Source organism: Hippoglossus stenolepis, chromosome 21, assembly GCF_022539355.2.
Source record: "Hippoglossus stenolepis isolate QCI-W04-F060 chromosome 21, HSTE1.2, whole genome shotgun sequence".
In the NCBI taxonomy this organism is placed as follows: Eukaryota; Metazoa; Chordata; class Actinopteri; order Pleuronectiformes; family Pleuronectidae; genus Hippoglossus; species Hippoglossus stenolepis.
In genome coordinates, this window is record NC_061503.1 from 9,445,873 (window position 1) to 9,460,982 (window position 15,110).

A 15,110-nucleotide genomic window follows, 5' to 3' on the forward strand; every position below is an offset into this window, starting at 1 on the left:
TCGAGGTACCTAAATAGGTTGAGAGGTAAAAATGTTGTGTCGAAAGACGTCTTATTGTTTGTTTGTTTTGTTTGTCTGCATATTATTAAAATAATAGTATAAAATAATGATGATATTAACATGTGAGAGTAAAACATCCTAATCTGTACGTGACGTCGGGTCCCTCGTCCTCAAACGTTTTAGCGGAACGTTCCCCACCAGCGTTCCGCGGCTGCGCCGGAGTGAAATGAAGGTTGCACACCGCCGTGTTACATGACCTAACTAAAGAGTGTTTGGTAATGAAACTTCCAGATTCACTGACCTGACGATCGTGTGCTGTAAGATGGTCATTCGCTCGAGATGTCTACAGCAGCAGGACGAGTTCTCTCCGGTGTGACACGCGTGTTTTTCAGCCACAGTTCCGGTGTGAGGTGAGTGTCGGTGTGTGGAGGATGGAGAGAAAGACAGCGTGTTGACTCTGGGGCTCAATGACACTGTTTAAAATCTCACAGGCAACAGCGCGTAAACTGGGGCAGGACTCAGATTTAATGTGTTGATTTATGAACTAGTTAACAGCCTGTTACAGCTTGAAGAGAAGCTGCTTTCTGCACCAGGACCTGATTTAACCTCTAACTCACTTCCTCTTGTCCAGCTGATCTGGTCACTGAACGCAACACCAACTACCCATAGAGACATGTATCCCTGAAACTGGAGTTTGATGGAATTATCACTATGTTTATTTAATATGTGTGTGTTTTTTATTTTATTTTTATTGTGTAGCATTTGTCTATATGACCACTGTGCCCTGTCCTTTTTATATATTAGTGAATGGTCCTGTCTACTTCCTGGCCAACTACAGGAGAAGACAGATCAATACTATAGTAGAATAGTGGTAGATAGTTTTTAAGAGATAATAGCCATCAGAGCCCTCGTCAGTACTTTTTTGGTGCCTATATAAACATTTGAGAGTTAGAAAATTTTTCAATTTAAATGTGATTTCAGTGGATTTTTCAAATTTAGATTGGATTATGAATAAAATGTTGTTGTGGGACATTATATATTTCTAAAGATGAGACACTGTTTCCGAATGTAACACATCTTTGCCTGTTTCAGTGCTGCAATTTCTTGCATCAAGTGTAATATCTGCCATTATTGTATAGCAATAGTGATGGTTTTATTTAAACTCTTATTTTAATAAAAGTACAATAAGAGTACACTACAGGGTCTGCAGAACCCCAGTCTCCTCTCTGACACGCTCTTTGGGGATTCAGTGTCACTGGTTGGTCCACATTTACACACATTCTGATTGGTCTAATTCTAAAGCAGTGCAGAGTCACTACTTTATAGTGACAGTGTGAAAAACCCCAGATTAACCGAGCTGCGCCTCCATATTAAGAGTAGAATCTGGCTCCACTTCAGTTCACCTTGAAAGATGATTTTTTTTTTTCTCAATGCCATTTTCTCTTTGCCAGTCAGTTTTTTTTATTTATTTTATGAGGAAATAAATACTTAGCTGATGCCATTTTATTTTTCTTTGACAGAGTGAACAGTGTGCGGTCAATAGCTCTGAGCTCCCAGAGGCCAGCCAAATCCCAGATGCCCACAGACGAAGACGAGGTGAAAAATGAGCCCATCAAGTTCTCTACCAGTAAAGCCAGTCACAGGACCTGGAAGGTCGACCGCTCCCTGGGCAGTCAGTATGAGCGGCCCTGGTGGAAGGTCCTTCCCATCAGCCTGGTTTTAACCGGCTTTCTCCTGTGGTGTGTTCTGAGGGAGGAGACGGACATTGATGTACAGCTGGAGAAGCAGCTGTATGAGCACCTACCTGGTTTGCTTTCAGATGAGGAGGAGGAGGAAGAGGAAGTCGATAAATCAAGTTAACAAATGTGGAACTTAAGATGTATATATTTTTGGTCTTATTTAATGACAAATGTGGTTCTGTAAAGGTGGCGGCGGCACCAAATCAGTGTTCCGACCATGCCTGAGGTACAGTCATGAAGCCGTCCAGTGCGCCAGTGAAAATGAATTGTGATTTGACCATATTGCTTTGTCAACTTTCTTTGAGTGATCAGTGTGGATTAAAAGTATGATTTGATTAAGTTTGGTCTGACTTTCTACACTCCTACAAGTCTTTTAATTGGATGTACTACAATACAAGTTGAACACTGCCTGCTGTTTCTCCAGAATCCAAGCAAAGTGAGAAAATGAATCTGCCAGCCTCAGTACCAACATCTCGTCTGAGAAGTCATGGGAAAATAGCACTTGTCTAAAGGCGGTAAACATTAACAAGCTGCATCATGTCTATTGTTATGAGTCAGACAGCCCAGCCTGCGTGATTTTAAGCTAACACCCAACTTTAGACAAACAATATTAAAAGAATAAAAACTCTGGCCAATAGTTTGAGGTAGCGGATAGTTTATTTACAGCACGAGAAACCCTATGACATGCACACACAGGGTTAAAGGTACAGATTCTAAAATAGACTTGCAAACCTGAGAAAGGCAGTGAAATATGGTTTCAGAATTTACAGATATGAAGCTCTATTCTACAGTTATTAGGACAAGTGAGAATGAAGTCGAGTAAAATGACAAATGAAGTACAAAAAAAAACATGCCTGAAACTACAGACGACAAGTCAGGTGATACACATGCTGGTAAGAGTTCAAGATTTACAAAACAAAACCCCAGACAGCCCCTCCCACCCCCTATGTTAAAAAGATAAAATCCAATCATTTATGCACGCTCCCCTCTAATTCGCCTGGCCAGCTGGATGTCCTTGGGCATGATGGTGACCCTCTTCGCGTGGATGGCGCACAGGTTAGTGTCCTCGAAGAGTCCCACCAAGTAGGCCTCGCTGGCTTCCTACAGGAGAACAGAAGCAGCAAATTACAAACCGGTCACCTACTTCAAACAGAATTACGCTTTACATCCACAATCAGGCAGCACAGGAAAAATATGAGAGATATCCCACCTGCAGAGCACCGATGGCTGCACTCTGGAAACGCAGATCTGTCTTGAAATCCTGAGCAATTTCCCTGACGAGACGCTGGAAGGGCAGCTTCCTGATGAGCAGCTCGGTCGACTTCTGGTAACGACGGATCTCACGCAGGGCGACAGTGCCGGGCCTATGAAGACAAAATGCTACATTAAAAAAACACTGAACCACAACAGGAACAGGCGCAAGAGAAACTTCTGACCAAACATACCTGTATCTGTGGGGCTTCTTCACTCCGCCGGTGGAGGGCGCGCTTTTCCTGGCAGCCTTGGTGGCCAGCTGCTTCCTCGGCGCCTTTCCTCCGGTGGATTTACGAGCGGTCTGCTTGGTACGAGCCATGCTTCACCTGCAGATCAGGAAAAACACACAAAACACGAGGTTGGCAAACAGATCTCACCCAATACTCTGAGAATCACACCCCGTTAATGAGTCCCCGCCTCGGGAGGGGGTGGGGGGTGAAGTACACTGAACACTAAGCTGTTCCACCGATGACACCGGAGTCCCCGCCTCCCTTACAGAATATAAATACACGGCGTGTATCTTAGATATTACAACAAATGATGAGAAATCCAGCATCTTTAACAGCAACAGCTCGGTATTAGTCGGTGTGATGGTTCCCTGTAGGTCGATGCGGTGCGGCGCGGTGGGAAAGTGCGGTTTTAATTAAAACCAGCTCCGAGGAGCCGCCACCATTAAGCTGCCAGGCACACACACGTTTCTCCTCTGTCGCTGGCCAGCAAATTTAAAGATAGCAGCGACGGTTGCAAAATGGCGCCAGTTAGCTCCCACAGAGGGTTACGTTAATTTTTACAATCCCTCCGCCGCCTAAACAGAACAAACACACAGCCACACACGTGGAGTAACTCGTAATGTGACGTGTAGTCGAGGTGAAGTCGAGTTTCTCGGTGTTTTAAAGTTAGCACAGAGCGGCTCAGGTGCGGCTAACATTAGCTCACTAGCTATGGCGCGCTCCGTTGTTGTCAATTGACTGGCGAGTAGCGACAAACCGTGTTTTAGCCTAAAAGGACGAACCGGAGATTAAATCAGTCATGAGACGGATAATCATCAACAACCAAGACGGAAAAACGTGATTAAAATAGGAAGAAGCGGCGCCATGTTACCTTTTGTGTTTATTTTCCGGTTTGAAAAGCAGATTCTCTCCTGTAGTAGCCGACTGTGTTGCCTGAGGAGGAGGACGGGGGCTGCTATTTATAGTCTGAGAGGAGCGCCGCCTGAAGTCCCGCCCCGGAGCCTGCATGATTGGTCCAGACGATAACCCCTCTCGGGGTGCGATTGGTGGAAGAGGAAAAACTGGTCTGGGCGCCTCTGCATTTGAAGTAAACAAAAAAAAAATAGCTACTTTGTTTACATTGGGCTGCGATAAAATCCTGTTTATTCATAAACAACAATCATAAAATACATTTACTCTCTATACAATCATCAGCTTTTAGTTCCACATTATTATGATATTATCTTTTAAATGACACTTCCTTAAAATGGATGAATGTTGACACTGTGGGAGAAAGTGACAAATCACTCTTTCATTGCATAAAGAAAAGGAAACATGTGGTAATGATGGACAGAGCAGAAGTTATAGTTTATGTTAACACAGGGGGGGGTATTCTGTTTGTGTGCACTTCTACTGAAACATCTCAATCACATTATAAATATATGTAATCTGATGAGAACACAGTTTTTTTTAACCAAAGGAAGGAAGCCATGTTTGTCTTGTTTTGTTAAAACCCATGGTAACCACCAAACAGTCTGGGCTGTATAACTAAACCTGTGGACTTCCACAAGTGTTTGTGTGAAGATCAACACACAACAAATCCAACATCATGTTCCCTCAGACAGAACCTGGATCTTTCTGTTATTCGGCCATTAGACAAAGGAGCAAGGAAACAAAGTCTCATCCTTTGTGTTGATGTTGAATGAGGAGGGCAGAGCGGGAAGCAGAGAACAGCCCCCAACCTCTTCCTGTTGCACTTGATTGATTTATTCTGCTTTCCTGCTCTTTTTTACTTAATACCACGTTTCAAGGTATTAAACGTGTTTTTTTCTAAATCTATAAATGAAAATATATTTTATCAAGTTAATATGATAATGTTATTTAATTCAAACGGAGAGGTTTTGTGTCTGTGTGTCAATCTACCATCCAGGGGAACGATCTTCAAGCGGAACTAGTGGCGTTGTAGGAATATTACCAGACGGACCCCTTCTTCAGAGCAACCGGAGGTAAGTCGCTCCAAGCATTAAAGAAGACTGAGTAAATATGAGTATTTAAAAATGGGCTTTCTCCGCTGAACATGTCTTCATCCCTCGAGACGTCGAGTTGAATAGTTGAACAACATGGCCGAACAGGGGCTGCTGTTTATAGGTACTTCATCATTTCATCACGTTTTCCTTCGCAAGTGTGAGATCGGTTACAGATGGTTTTCAGTGACATGTGGATTTACTTGGTTTAAGTGCGACACTGATTTAGCTGAATAAACTCATCGTTTGTATCTGTTACAATTTATTCAACATGTATTTTAACTCGGGAATTCATTGAGGAAGAATCAATACACAAAACATTCCAAGAAACCAAGAAAACACAAATAAGAAACAGTAAAATGAGCAAAATAGCAAATGCAAGAGCAAAAGTAAAAGTCGTGCAGTCCCTAAAATTTAATTTAAAGCAAATATATCAACTAAAACTAGAACAGCTGGAGGTAGATAAAGGTTTATGATTAAAAACATTAGGTAATTTTTGCAATTCAAAGTCAATACAGTACCTTGCAAAGTAAGTTATCTCCCTGTTTGTGTCTGTGTGTTCATTCTACAGATATTGAACCGAAGTCGAGCGGCTCCGCTCCGACTGAGAGACCCCTCTGGACTCGCAGCGACAATCCCTTCAAGTTCAACTTCCTCCCTGACAACGCTCCAGCACTTCAGGAGAACCCCTCACCAGACAGGGCAGAGCCAGCACCGAGCCAGGTATCCTTCACCGGAGGGGGCTCTGCTTTTGCCTTTGACTTCCAAATCCCTGCTGTTACACCCGTACAAGACATGGAGACAGAAGAGACCCCAGACGCAGGTTCTGCGGGAAGCCAGGGTGGCATCCAGGAGGGAAAGCCTTCCTCGCTGCAGGAGGTTAACTCTCAATCTGAGCTGCAAGCCAAAGCAAAGAAGAAGAAGAAGAAATCTGGAAAGAAAAAAGTCTTAGAAAGCACAGAGGCACAACAGAAGCCAGCTGAAGGGAGTCAAGGAGCTGAAGACACAGAGCTGGTCAGTGTGAATACTTCAGGGCCTGGTTGATTTATCAGTATGACCCTTTCACAGACATATTTTGCTTTCAACACTACAGAATAAACAATGCAGAAATTCAAGTTTTTCTTTGTGTTTTTTAATTTATTGTTACTCTTAATAAATGTAACGGTTAAACTGTAAAATATCAAAGCTTGGTTACGTTTCTTTGGTATAAGGGTTTGATAACGACATCTTAGGAATCACTGTCTTTTTTTCACATCTATATTTGCAGATGTTTAAAATTGCGCTTGTGTAAAAAGGTCTGCTTTGGTACTGTGGAAGTGTTTGGTTGCGGTGCGTCAGCCCCCCAGAATCCGTCGGCCCCCAAATATCGGCTGAACTTATGTGACTGTGTGTTACAGAGTGCAGAGGAGCAGCTGAACAGACAGCTGGACTGGTGCATCGAGCAGCTGGAGCAGGGAATGAGATCCCCAAAAGGAACACCGAAACAGAGTTAGTGTGATTTTACACTTTTACATTAAAACACAGCTTTTTCATGCTGTGTTTGAGTTGTGACACCCTGAATGTGTTCCGTCTCCGTAGAGGAGGAGGCCTCTCATGCCCTGAAGACTCTGCGTAGCTCCAAAGCTCCCCTGGCCAAGAAGAGGCAGGTGATGAGAGCCATGACTGGAGAGTACAGGAAAAAAATGGATGAGGAGAAGAACAAGCAGTTCAAACTCATTCAGAGTGGTGAGTGTGGATTGTAGAAGTAGAATAATCTGAACAGTAACGAGAATGGCTCATCTGGCCTTCGTCCAGATTCATGCCAAAATTCAAAGGGTTCTTTCATGTCCCGTCCATCCACTGTTTCATGGATATTCTTCCTGTAGTTTGTACATAATCTTGCTAAAAAACAAATGGAAAGGGTTCAAACACAACCTCCCTGGCAGAGGTAAAACATTTTACTTGTGTAAAAAGGTCGGCTTTGGGACTGTGTAAGTGTTTGGTTGCTGTGCACTCAAACACGCCATGTTTCTCTGTTCCCAACAGAAATTGCATCAGCTCAGGTCAAAGTTGTGGCAGATTCACCGAAGACGTCTGTTTTCCGCCAGAGGGCTAAAGACAAAACACAGACCCCCACCACAGAGGACGGCCCGCAGCCAACTGAAGCCCAGGACACAGACCGGACAGCACAGGCTCAGGAGGAGACGGCAGCTTTTGTCTTCACTCCCTCAAAGGAAGAGTTTCGCTTTGATTTTCTTTGATTTTTTTTTTTTAACCCTGAAGACGAACTTTTCACAACGTGTAAGCAGACTGTGACTGAACAGTCTGATCGGAGCTGGACATTCTTTGTGAAAGAAAAATATGGAGATACTGGCAGAAAACTAAATATTACAATCACAAAGTTATTAAAAAAAATCTCATTGCTGCTCTGGTCTAAATAAATAAATTTGTATTTTTGTTTGCATTGTTTTTATTTATCAGGAATGTTTGAAGTTATAACAAACTATATGTTAGACACAGTTCATGATAGTGTAACCTAAGGCTTGATTCCTTATTAAGCAAATATCAGCCAATGCTTTCCTTGACAGAAAAATGAGGAAAAAAAAATGTAAATAGTGTCGCTCCATTATGCATCCTTTTGGTTTGTGACTCTCAAAATAAAGTTATGTGTACTTGAGACCATTTCTTGGATGTTTTAGTGTGGACAGGAGTTGTGAGAAGTCCAACTGTTATTTTTCTTTTTCTTAAATCGTTTCATTTGCAGGGTTTTTACAGGCACTGGGGGGATGAGTGAGTGTCCATGACAGAAACTAAAATCAGATTCTTTAACAAACAAACTCCCCCCCACATGCTAATGCTGCGGGTTTAGGATAAGATAACAGTAGATGCATGTACAGGCTCAGACTTACACCGGTGCAGCTGGAAAAAAAAAAGGTTCACCGGTGCCTTTCAAACAGGAAAAGGTGGGGCGTGGTTCAACACGGACACAATTGAGTGTGACACCCAACACAAAAAAGTTAGATCCGCTGAGAAAACAAACTCCTGCTGCCTGTAAGTGTTGCACCCATTGTGTCTATGTCCGCTGTTCTAATGCGAGTAAGTTTTTTGTTTAATCATTGTTTATTAAAACTGGGGTAAAGTCTAAACTGGGCTTGACGTGTTCTCGCTAAGCTAACGTGAAACTAGCTAAAAGAGCAAAGTTGGATTTAGCTAGAGACGGATGAGATAGAAGTTGCACTTTAGCTTAGCTTAAAAGTAGCTTTAAAGGAACCGCAAGTCTGAGGGAGACTTTTATTTGTGTGTTTATTACAAACTGAAGTTGAACCAGACGTGACTCCTGCTCTCTGCGGTTCAGGAGACACACATTGAAAGAGTGAATCCAGCGGTTGTGAACATGTCATGGCGGCGCTGAGCCACAGGATCCCCTCTGTTCTCAGGTGTGAGGAGGCACGAGAGAAGAAGAAGGAGAAGAAGAGGAGTCTGAGGAAACATGTCTGAGCTGAGCGACGAGGCCAGTGAGTCCGAGCAGCTGGGGGTCAGCCTCTCCCTGTGGCTAGGAGAGTCCCTGGTGCGACCCGAGGAGCTGGACGTGCCCCTGGACCTCCACACCGCCTGCTCCATCGGCCAGTACGACGTGGTGGCAGAGTGCATCAAGAAGTGGGTGTCTCACTATCCTCCACACACACACTCCTGGGATGTCCACCATCCTAATATATATATATACACATATGAATCAAAATGTGTGGTGTGTTTTCAGACGTGAGGTGAATCTGGACGGCAAGAACATTGGAGGATGGACCCCGCTCATGTATGCAGCGTACATCGGACACGACAACATCGCGAATCTCCTGCTGGAGGCCGGCGTGAACGTCAACGCCACCACTGCCAAAGGTCTAAACCCACTGATGCTGGCAGCCAGCTGTGGCAATGAAAGCATCGCATACTTCCTGCTTCAGGTACAACATGATCCCCGGATAGTATCGGTTCATGCATACAGCAGGATATGTGTCCTGTAATTCAATTAAATTGAACTTCACTATGACACGTGGACACTGTACAGAAGCAGGCATGGTCTGAGGACATCCAAGCATCCTTGAGGGGTTGTAGGGAGTCCCTGGCTAAAAGAGGAATCATTTATTTTCACCATAAGTCACACACTTCCTGTAATCCAGCATCTAAAAACAAAACTTGTCAAATGGAGGTCTGTGGTCTAGTTAGTGTCGGTTACTGGGTCCTTGGAGTTCAGCGGTTTGAGAGCCACCACTGCACAGGACCAAATTAAATCGTTCACTGTGATTGGATCATTTGTTGTGAGAAGCGTTGCATCAGTTAACTGTATTGACACAACACGAGACACGTAAGAAAAAATGTAATGTTTTAACACTTAGACTTTGGGTTTTTCTTACCTCAAACAGCATGGTGCGGAGTTGGAGCTGAAGGACTCTCTGGGCTGGACGGCGCTGTTACACTGCACGAGCACCGGCCACCAGCAGATGGTCAAGTTCCTGCTGGACAACAAGGCTGACGCCAATGTCAAGTGAGCATCCTCACTCATCCCAACACTCGATCCAGACGAAGACACGTTTTCTTTATGTTGTTCTCTTTCAATAACAGGGAGCCAGGGTCTGGTTTCACTCCCCTGATGGAGGCTGCTGCTTCTGGACATGAGATTATACTTCAGTACCTGCTTGATCACGTGAGTGGGTCCCCATTTATAAAACATGCTCTCATGGACTTGCCTGCTGGTGAGGATGTGTGATGACCCAATTGTCCTGCTGATAAAGAGGTAATGCCTTAAGATCCTGACGTGGTTTTATTAATTGACAGAAAGTTAAAGTAGATGACCGCAATGCTAAGGGAGAGACTGCCCGTGCCATAGCAATGATGTACGGCTACACCAAGATCGTCAGCCTCATTGACTCACGTTCTCCAAGAAGCAAACCAGGTACCTTTCTCCACCGCCTAACGTCTCACTGTTTATTTTTTACTAAATGAGTTGTAATAATGTTTTCTCTGTCATTATCCGATCCAACCTGACAGGACACTTTGAAGACCTGAGCTCCTCTGAAGACTCCGACAGTGCACCCCCGAGGATAAGGCCCAGTCGAAACCGAGCCAAAGGCATTAGCATCCACGATGGGCCCCAGGCCATCGCCAAGTTTCGAGTAGGAGGCCCCAGCAAACTGTGTGGTAGCGTCACGTAATATTATCCAGTCTGCCAGCCGGTAGCCATGTTAAGAGTGTGGTGGTTCTGTGAATTACAGAGGTGGATTGACAGTTTGCTAATGTGTCTCTCGTCCTCACAGAGCCTCCTGCTGTGCCGCCAGGCTACATGACCTTCCGTGATATTGGTGAACAGACTGAGGGCCTCTGCTACCGGGACGTTACCTCGCCTATCAATGAGCTGGACGGCCAGAGCAGCAGCAGCAGAGGTGAGAAGCATAGCTACGAGTGTTTTGTGGCCTCTGAAAAACATCACAGAAATAAGCCATTTTCAGACATGAACTCTGGAAGATGTCTGCACAGTAGGGCCCAGACCTTCTCCTGAGTTTGCCTTTGACATATGAAATATGCAGCGGGAGATTCTCTGGTCAGACTCCGCAGAAAAATCTCCAGAGTTCAGGTGTGGCACAGCAGAAAACACATGCTTGTGTTTGCAGCGTATCAACACCACCGTCAGCCCGCATCAACAGAAACTCTCGTTGTCTTGAGTTGACATCTTCGTCAGTATCTTCCACGTGAATGGCTCCTCACACACAGCCCCTCCGGATAATTTCAGGAGATTATCCAGAGAGAATATCAGTGCACATCTGAAAGCAGTTATAGTGTCTGTGGAAAGTCACTGCAGTAAGTCATTATGCACTGGGTGTCTTTCAAAGACATGTAAATACTTTCTCTGTTGCCGTTGCAGATGATAGTCCATTCTTTGACAATGACATGCCCACCATGAGGAGCAGCAGTAGCAGCAGTGAAGGCCCGCCTCACGTGGTCGGCCTCAACTGGGAAGGCTCTGTGGAAAGTAACGAGGTGAACACAGAAACCCCACTGTTATGGAGGCAAACACCAGATTTTTGTTTTTGTATTGATGCGCTGTGACAGACAGATGTGCCTTTGTCCACCAGGACTCCGACCAATGCAAAAAGAGCAGCTCTCGTCGAGTAAATAAGGGCTATCACTCAAAAGGCAAGGGTCGCCATGGAATCAGCGAGGCAGCTCACTCCAGTGCTACAGGGAACTGTGGGATCCGCCCGCATGTTGTTCCTCCACCTTCCTACTCTGGTCCAAAGGCATGTGTGGGTTTGATTGATTCATAATGTGACCTGAACAGGTGGTTCATGTCAAGTTTATTCAGGACTGTCTCTTCTTCTCTTGTTAACGCAGGATCTGGCCGATTTCTTGGAGCAAATCGGCTTCTCCAAGTATCTCCCATTACTTGTGGAGCAAGACATTGATCTGCGGATATTTCTCACCCTGACTGAAAATGATCTCAAAGAAATAGGAATCACGTAAGAGACCTCAGGCTTTCATATACACTCCTGCACATGCAGTATCTGTATATATGGCAGGGAATAATATCCATTCCTTCCGTCCAGATTGTTTGGACCCAAGCGTAAGATGACCTCGGGTATTGCAAGGTGGCACAGCAGCGCTCGCCCCCCCAGTGATGCTCTGGAACAGGCTTATGCTGACCAACTTGAGGCTGAGATGCAGGAGATGGCCATTCAACTACACAAGGTACCTACAGAGTAGACACTCAATGTAACAGCCAGACAAACACTTTCATCCACATCTGACCGACTCACTCTCCCTGCTGTAGCACTGCGAGGAGGCGGAGAGCCTGCAGAGCCAGGTGTCTCAGGAGAAGGAGCTGCGCACTGTGATGGAGGGATGCCTGATGGAGGACAAGATGGCCTGGAGGAGGGTCCATACTGAGCTGGTGGAGAACCACCGGCTGACTCAGGACATGAGCGCCACACTAGCCAAGGCTAGGACCTGCTGTGCTGAACTGCTCTCTGGCTTTACTACTGATGGCAATGGCAGCGCTTATACTGGTGTGGAAGATAAAGCAAAGGATGATACCAGTGTTAAAGGTGAGTTATTACCCCCCCCCAAGAAAGTGAGGTCTCAGGGTTACGCAATAACTACTGGACAGATTACCATAAAACTTGGTGGAAGGTATGGCTCAGGTAAGAACCCATTAAATTTGAGTGCAGATCCAGGAATTTAGTTTCACTTTCTCTGCAACGTTTCCCACAGAATTCATTCAATCTATGGTGGTAGCAGGGGGGGGGGGCGCACATGCACAAATGTCACACAAAAGATTGAGTGATAACACAAGCGACATGCTGTAAATATCGCTGCATACATCTGCACAATGCAACAACGGAGGAAAAACACCAAGTTACAGATCTTGTATGTTTTGAGAAGTATAAAAACATTTTTGGCTGCCACAGGCCAGATAATTAATGGGAAATTCTTCTTTGGTGAGATAGGGCATTAGTCTTGGTGGAGGGATGCACTTTCAGAGCTCCCTTCTAGTTGTGTGTGAGAGACTGAATAACACATTTGACGCTCTCTGATTTGTCATTCTTTTTTCCTAGTAGCTGCGGACGGCCTGACATGCTCCAGTGTTGTCGAGATAATCAAGAAGCTGGATTCCTATGAAGATCAGCTTGGTAAGATGGTGTAATGCTCAGTGATTTGAATGTGTTATTGGGGCTGTTGTTAATGCTGCCGCTTGTTTCATCATAACAGCAGGGACCCTGAAAACCGTGCAGCAGAGCCTGAGGCGACTGAGTGCCCCGGAAAAAGTGTCCGATAGCTGGGAACGGCCTTAACATTTCCAGGTGAGTCTGGACTGGATGGACACGACAATTGCTGGAAGAATTTGACAGCTGCTAAAAGACGACCAGATAACTCGCTCTTCTCTTCAGGGATTTCTGCCAATATTCGACGGAGGGTGATCTCACCACCCTGTACAAGCGCACTGCAACGGGAGAAGGCCAAAGATGAGGACAGCCCCCCCCACCCCCATGGGCTCGACGCAGCAGACCTGCTGCCCGTCTGGGAAAGGCTGATAGACCCGAGCACGCCGGATGTGGACAAGGCCACGGTTAACGGCAGCTGCTGCAGGGAAATGACAAGCAGGCAGGAAGGGCACCTGACCCCCCCCCCCACAGAGAGGAGGAGGTGGAGCTGATCAAGGATCGGAGGCTGAAATACTGTGAAACATTTCTCTCTCCTGAATATGAAATGTGGTTTGAATATGCCACCAGGAGAAGAGGTACATTTCTTAAAAGTAGAGAAGTCAGTTCAGTTCAAATAAGTTCTGCAGTGATACTTCGTGATTTGAATGAAATCTTCTCATTTGTATGCTGTTTGAATATAATGTCCTGCTGAACGCATTTTAAAGGAGCTGACGATAAAGACGTTAAAGTTACAGCAATTTACACACTTTTCAATCCATCTGTGGTCTAGGGTTGGGTACCATTGAATTTGAATGATTCCAATTCTTTAAAGGGTGGGATCAAAACGTTTTACCTGCTGCTTTCACAGAAAACAGTTTTTACAAACCTTTACACAAGTCAACTGCACAACTGACTTCAGTGCATGGAACCTGGAAATGAATTTCAAGCAGTTGCTGTTATGAGGGCCCCGAGCACTGACAGTGCGAGGACCCTATTGTTTTTGCTTCGATTATTAAATGATATGATTCAATCTTTTTTTTCCCCCGTCAATGCAGTGTAACATCGAAACCCGCTGAAATGACAACACAGCAACAGTTGATTATTTTCCACTTTAGGGAGCTGCAGCGTGTGGGTGTTTATGAGACAAAAGGAATGTCTGTGTGTGGTGCTTGCAACCGAACCAAATAAGGATAAGACCAATGTTAGTTAATTTTCACTTACCTGATTGCAAACAGGGTCCTGGCTGTTGGCTGGGTTTGTGAGGGAGAGGGAGACTGGTGTGTAGTCATGTTAGTTGTGCATCCTCCCTTGCATGAAATAAACGTCACAGGTGTTGCACTGTGCAGACCCCTCATCTTTTGAACACTTCCTGGGTCCATGATGACGCTCATGGGCGGCTCTTCCCAGACTTTTGTGCTCGCCTGTAAGTTTATCTTCAAATAGTCCTGCTTTGGGCAGAATGGTCCAGTCCAGAGAGAGCACCAGGGCCAGTGTAGCTTGGGAGATGCAGTGATGCTTTTAGGAACCGATAAGCAGAATCAGAACTTACATTTCTTAATGATTCCATTGGAATCGGAAATTTGGAACCGCTTCTTGATGTCCACCCTACTGTGGACAGTTATGAGTCTAATAAATCCAGAGCTGAGACTTTATTAGTGCAAAATACAAGTTTTAATTCTTTTTCAAAGCACAAATAATTGACCAGTTTCAGATTTCAATCAGTGATGCTGTCAAGTAGTTCATCTTGTGGATTCATTGTGTCTTCTATAGCAGGATCCTGTTTTACCCTGAACTCCTTTAAAATCTTTTCAATGCTGGATATCCGTGGATGTATTTAAACTCAAATAAAACCCAGTTTCCTGAAAGTTGAGGATGGATTCTGTCATTTTTCGGCTTTGTTTTAAATTGACAGATACATGTACTGTACGTAGAAATGAAACAAACAAACCATTTTTAAATTCAATGTTTTCATTGACTTGCAAGACAAGTTTGTGCAAAACTGGAAGTTGGAAAACAGCTGCAGGAAACTGTAATATTCTTGACATGTCTTCTGAATTAAAATTCATGCATAGTAGTAGAGAAAATCTTGATTAAAATTTTTGACAAAGTGTAGACTTGACTCATGTGTCACTGTTTTAAACTTTAACATTTGTTTTTTTTTAACCTCTTTGGATTTACAGGTCTCACTGAGCTCTGCATTATACCGCGGCAGATTTG

General features: G+C 44.6%; 4 protein-coding genes across 8 annotated transcripts; 3 read left to right on the forward strand and 1 right to left on the reverse strand.

Moving 5' to 3' along the window:
• The first annotated feature begins 193 nt into the window (after nt 1-193).
• Nucleotides 194-2,078, forward strand: c21h16orf91 (chromosome 21 C16orf91 homolog). The gene is made up of 2 exons (XM_035145144.1): nt 194-410; nt 1,521-2,078. Exons 1-2 carry the CDS (start codon nt 340-342, stop codon nt 1,858-1,860), a joined length of 411 nt encoding a protein of 136 aa, XP_035001035.1. The 5' UTR covers nt 194-339; the 3' UTR covers nt 1,861-2,078.
• A 299-nt stretch (nt 2,079-2,377) lies between these two features.
• h3f3d (H3 histone, family 3D) lies at nt 2,378-4,234 on the reverse strand. 2 transcript variants are annotated; one of them, XM_035145143.2, is made up of 4 exons: nt 4,095-4,234; nt 3,185-3,319; nt 2,950-3,103; nt 2,378-2,840 (listed from the first exon to the last, which is right to left on the reverse strand). In XM_035145143.2, exons 2-4 carry the CDS (start codon nt 3,310-3,312, stop codon nt 2,712-2,714), a joined length of 411 nt encoding a protein of 136 aa, XP_035001034.1. In that variant the 5' UTR covers nt 3,313-3,319; nt 4,095-4,234; the 3' UTR covers nt 2,378-2,711. The 2 variants fall into 2 exon arrangements, with proteins under 2 accessions (XP_035001034.1, XP_035001033.1); XM_035145142.2 differs by having other exon boundaries at nt 2,950-3,319.
• A 980-nt stretch (nt 4,235-5,214) lies between these two features.
• Nucleotides 5,215-7,882, forward strand: c21h8orf33 (chromosome 21 C8orf33 homolog). Its single transcript, XM_035145131.2, has 5 exons — nt 5,215-5,350; nt 5,798-6,240; nt 6,624-6,714; nt 6,805-6,951; nt 7,252-7,882. Exons 1-5 carry the CDS (start codon nt 5,323-5,325, stop codon nt 7,464-7,466), a joined length of 924 nt encoding a protein of 307 aa, XP_035001022.2. The 5' UTR covers nt 5,215-5,322; the 3' UTR covers nt 7,467-7,882.
• Nucleotides 7,883-8,166: 284 nt separating this feature from the next.
• Nucleotides 8,167-15,005, forward strand: anks3 (ankyrin repeat and sterile alpha motif domain containing 3). Of its 4 annotated transcripts, none has more exons than XM_035145122.2 (16): nt 8,167-8,256; nt 8,643-8,862; nt 8,963-9,161; nt 9,621-9,742; nt 9,820-9,901; nt 10,033-10,150; nt 10,246-10,395; nt 10,512-10,637; nt 11,117-11,232; nt 11,328-11,492; nt 11,587-11,711; nt 11,799-11,940; nt 12,023-12,296; nt 12,807-12,881; nt 12,961-13,052; nt 13,140-15,005. In XM_035145122.2, exons 2-15 carry the CDS (start codon nt 8,696-8,698, stop codon nt 13,041-13,043), a joined length of 1,944 nt encoding a protein of 647 aa, XP_035001013.1. In that variant the 5' UTR covers nt 8,167-8,256; nt 8,643-8,695; the 3' UTR covers nt 13,044-13,052; nt 13,140-15,005. The 4 variants fall into 4 exon arrangements, with proteins under 4 accessions (XP_035001013.1, XP_035001016.1, XP_035001014.1 ...); XM_035145125.2 differs by having other exon boundaries at nt 12,810-12,881; XM_035145123.2 differs by having other exon boundaries at nt 8,186-8,301.
• Nucleotides 15,006-15,110: the final 105 nt, after the last annotated feature.

Excerpts from the sequence above, each read along its gene's own strand:
- c21h16orf91 (XM_035145144.1), top strand. The coding sequence starts at position 340 with ATGTCTACAGCAGCAGGACGAGTTCTCTCCGGTGTGACACGCGTGTTT. Across the intron at positions 411-1,520 it reads AGCCACAGTTCCGGTGTGAG|AGTGAACAGTGTGCGGTCAA; the intron begins GTGAGTGTCGGT and ends TTTCTTTGACAG.
- h3f3d (XM_035145142.2), bottom strand. The coding sequence starts at position 3,312 with ATGGCTCGTACCAAGCAGACCGCTCGTAAATCCACCGGAGGAAAGGCG. Across the intron at positions 2,841-2,949 it reads CAGCCATCGGTGCTCTGCAG|GAAGCCAGCGAGGCCTACTT; the intron begins GTGGGATATCTC and ends GTTCTCCTGTAG.
- c21h8orf33 (XM_035145131.2), top strand. The coding sequence starts at position 5,323 with ATGGCCGAACAGGGGCTGCTGTTTATAG. Across the intron at positions 6,715-6,804 it reads AAAAGGAACACCGAAACAGA|AGGAGGAGGCCTCTCATGCC; the intron begins GTTAGTGTGATT and ends CCGTCTCCGTAG. Across the intron at positions 6,952-7,251 it reads GTTCAAACTCATTCAGAGTG|AAATTGCATCAGCTCAGGTC; the intron begins GTGAGTGTGGAT and ends TGTTCCCAACAG.
- anks3 (XM_035145122.2), top strand. The coding sequence starts at position 8,696 with ATGTCTGAGCTGAGCGACGAGGCCAGTGAGTCCGAGCAGCTGGGGGTC. Across the intron at positions 10,396-10,511 it reads AGGCCCCAGCAAACTGTGTG|AGCCTCCTGCTGTGCCGCCA; the intron begins GTAGCGTCACGT and ends TCGTCCTCACAG. Across the intron at positions 11,712-11,798 it reads CTCAAAGAAATAGGAATCAC|ATTGTTTGGACCCAAGCGTA; the intron begins GTAAGAGACCTC and ends CCTTCCGTCCAG.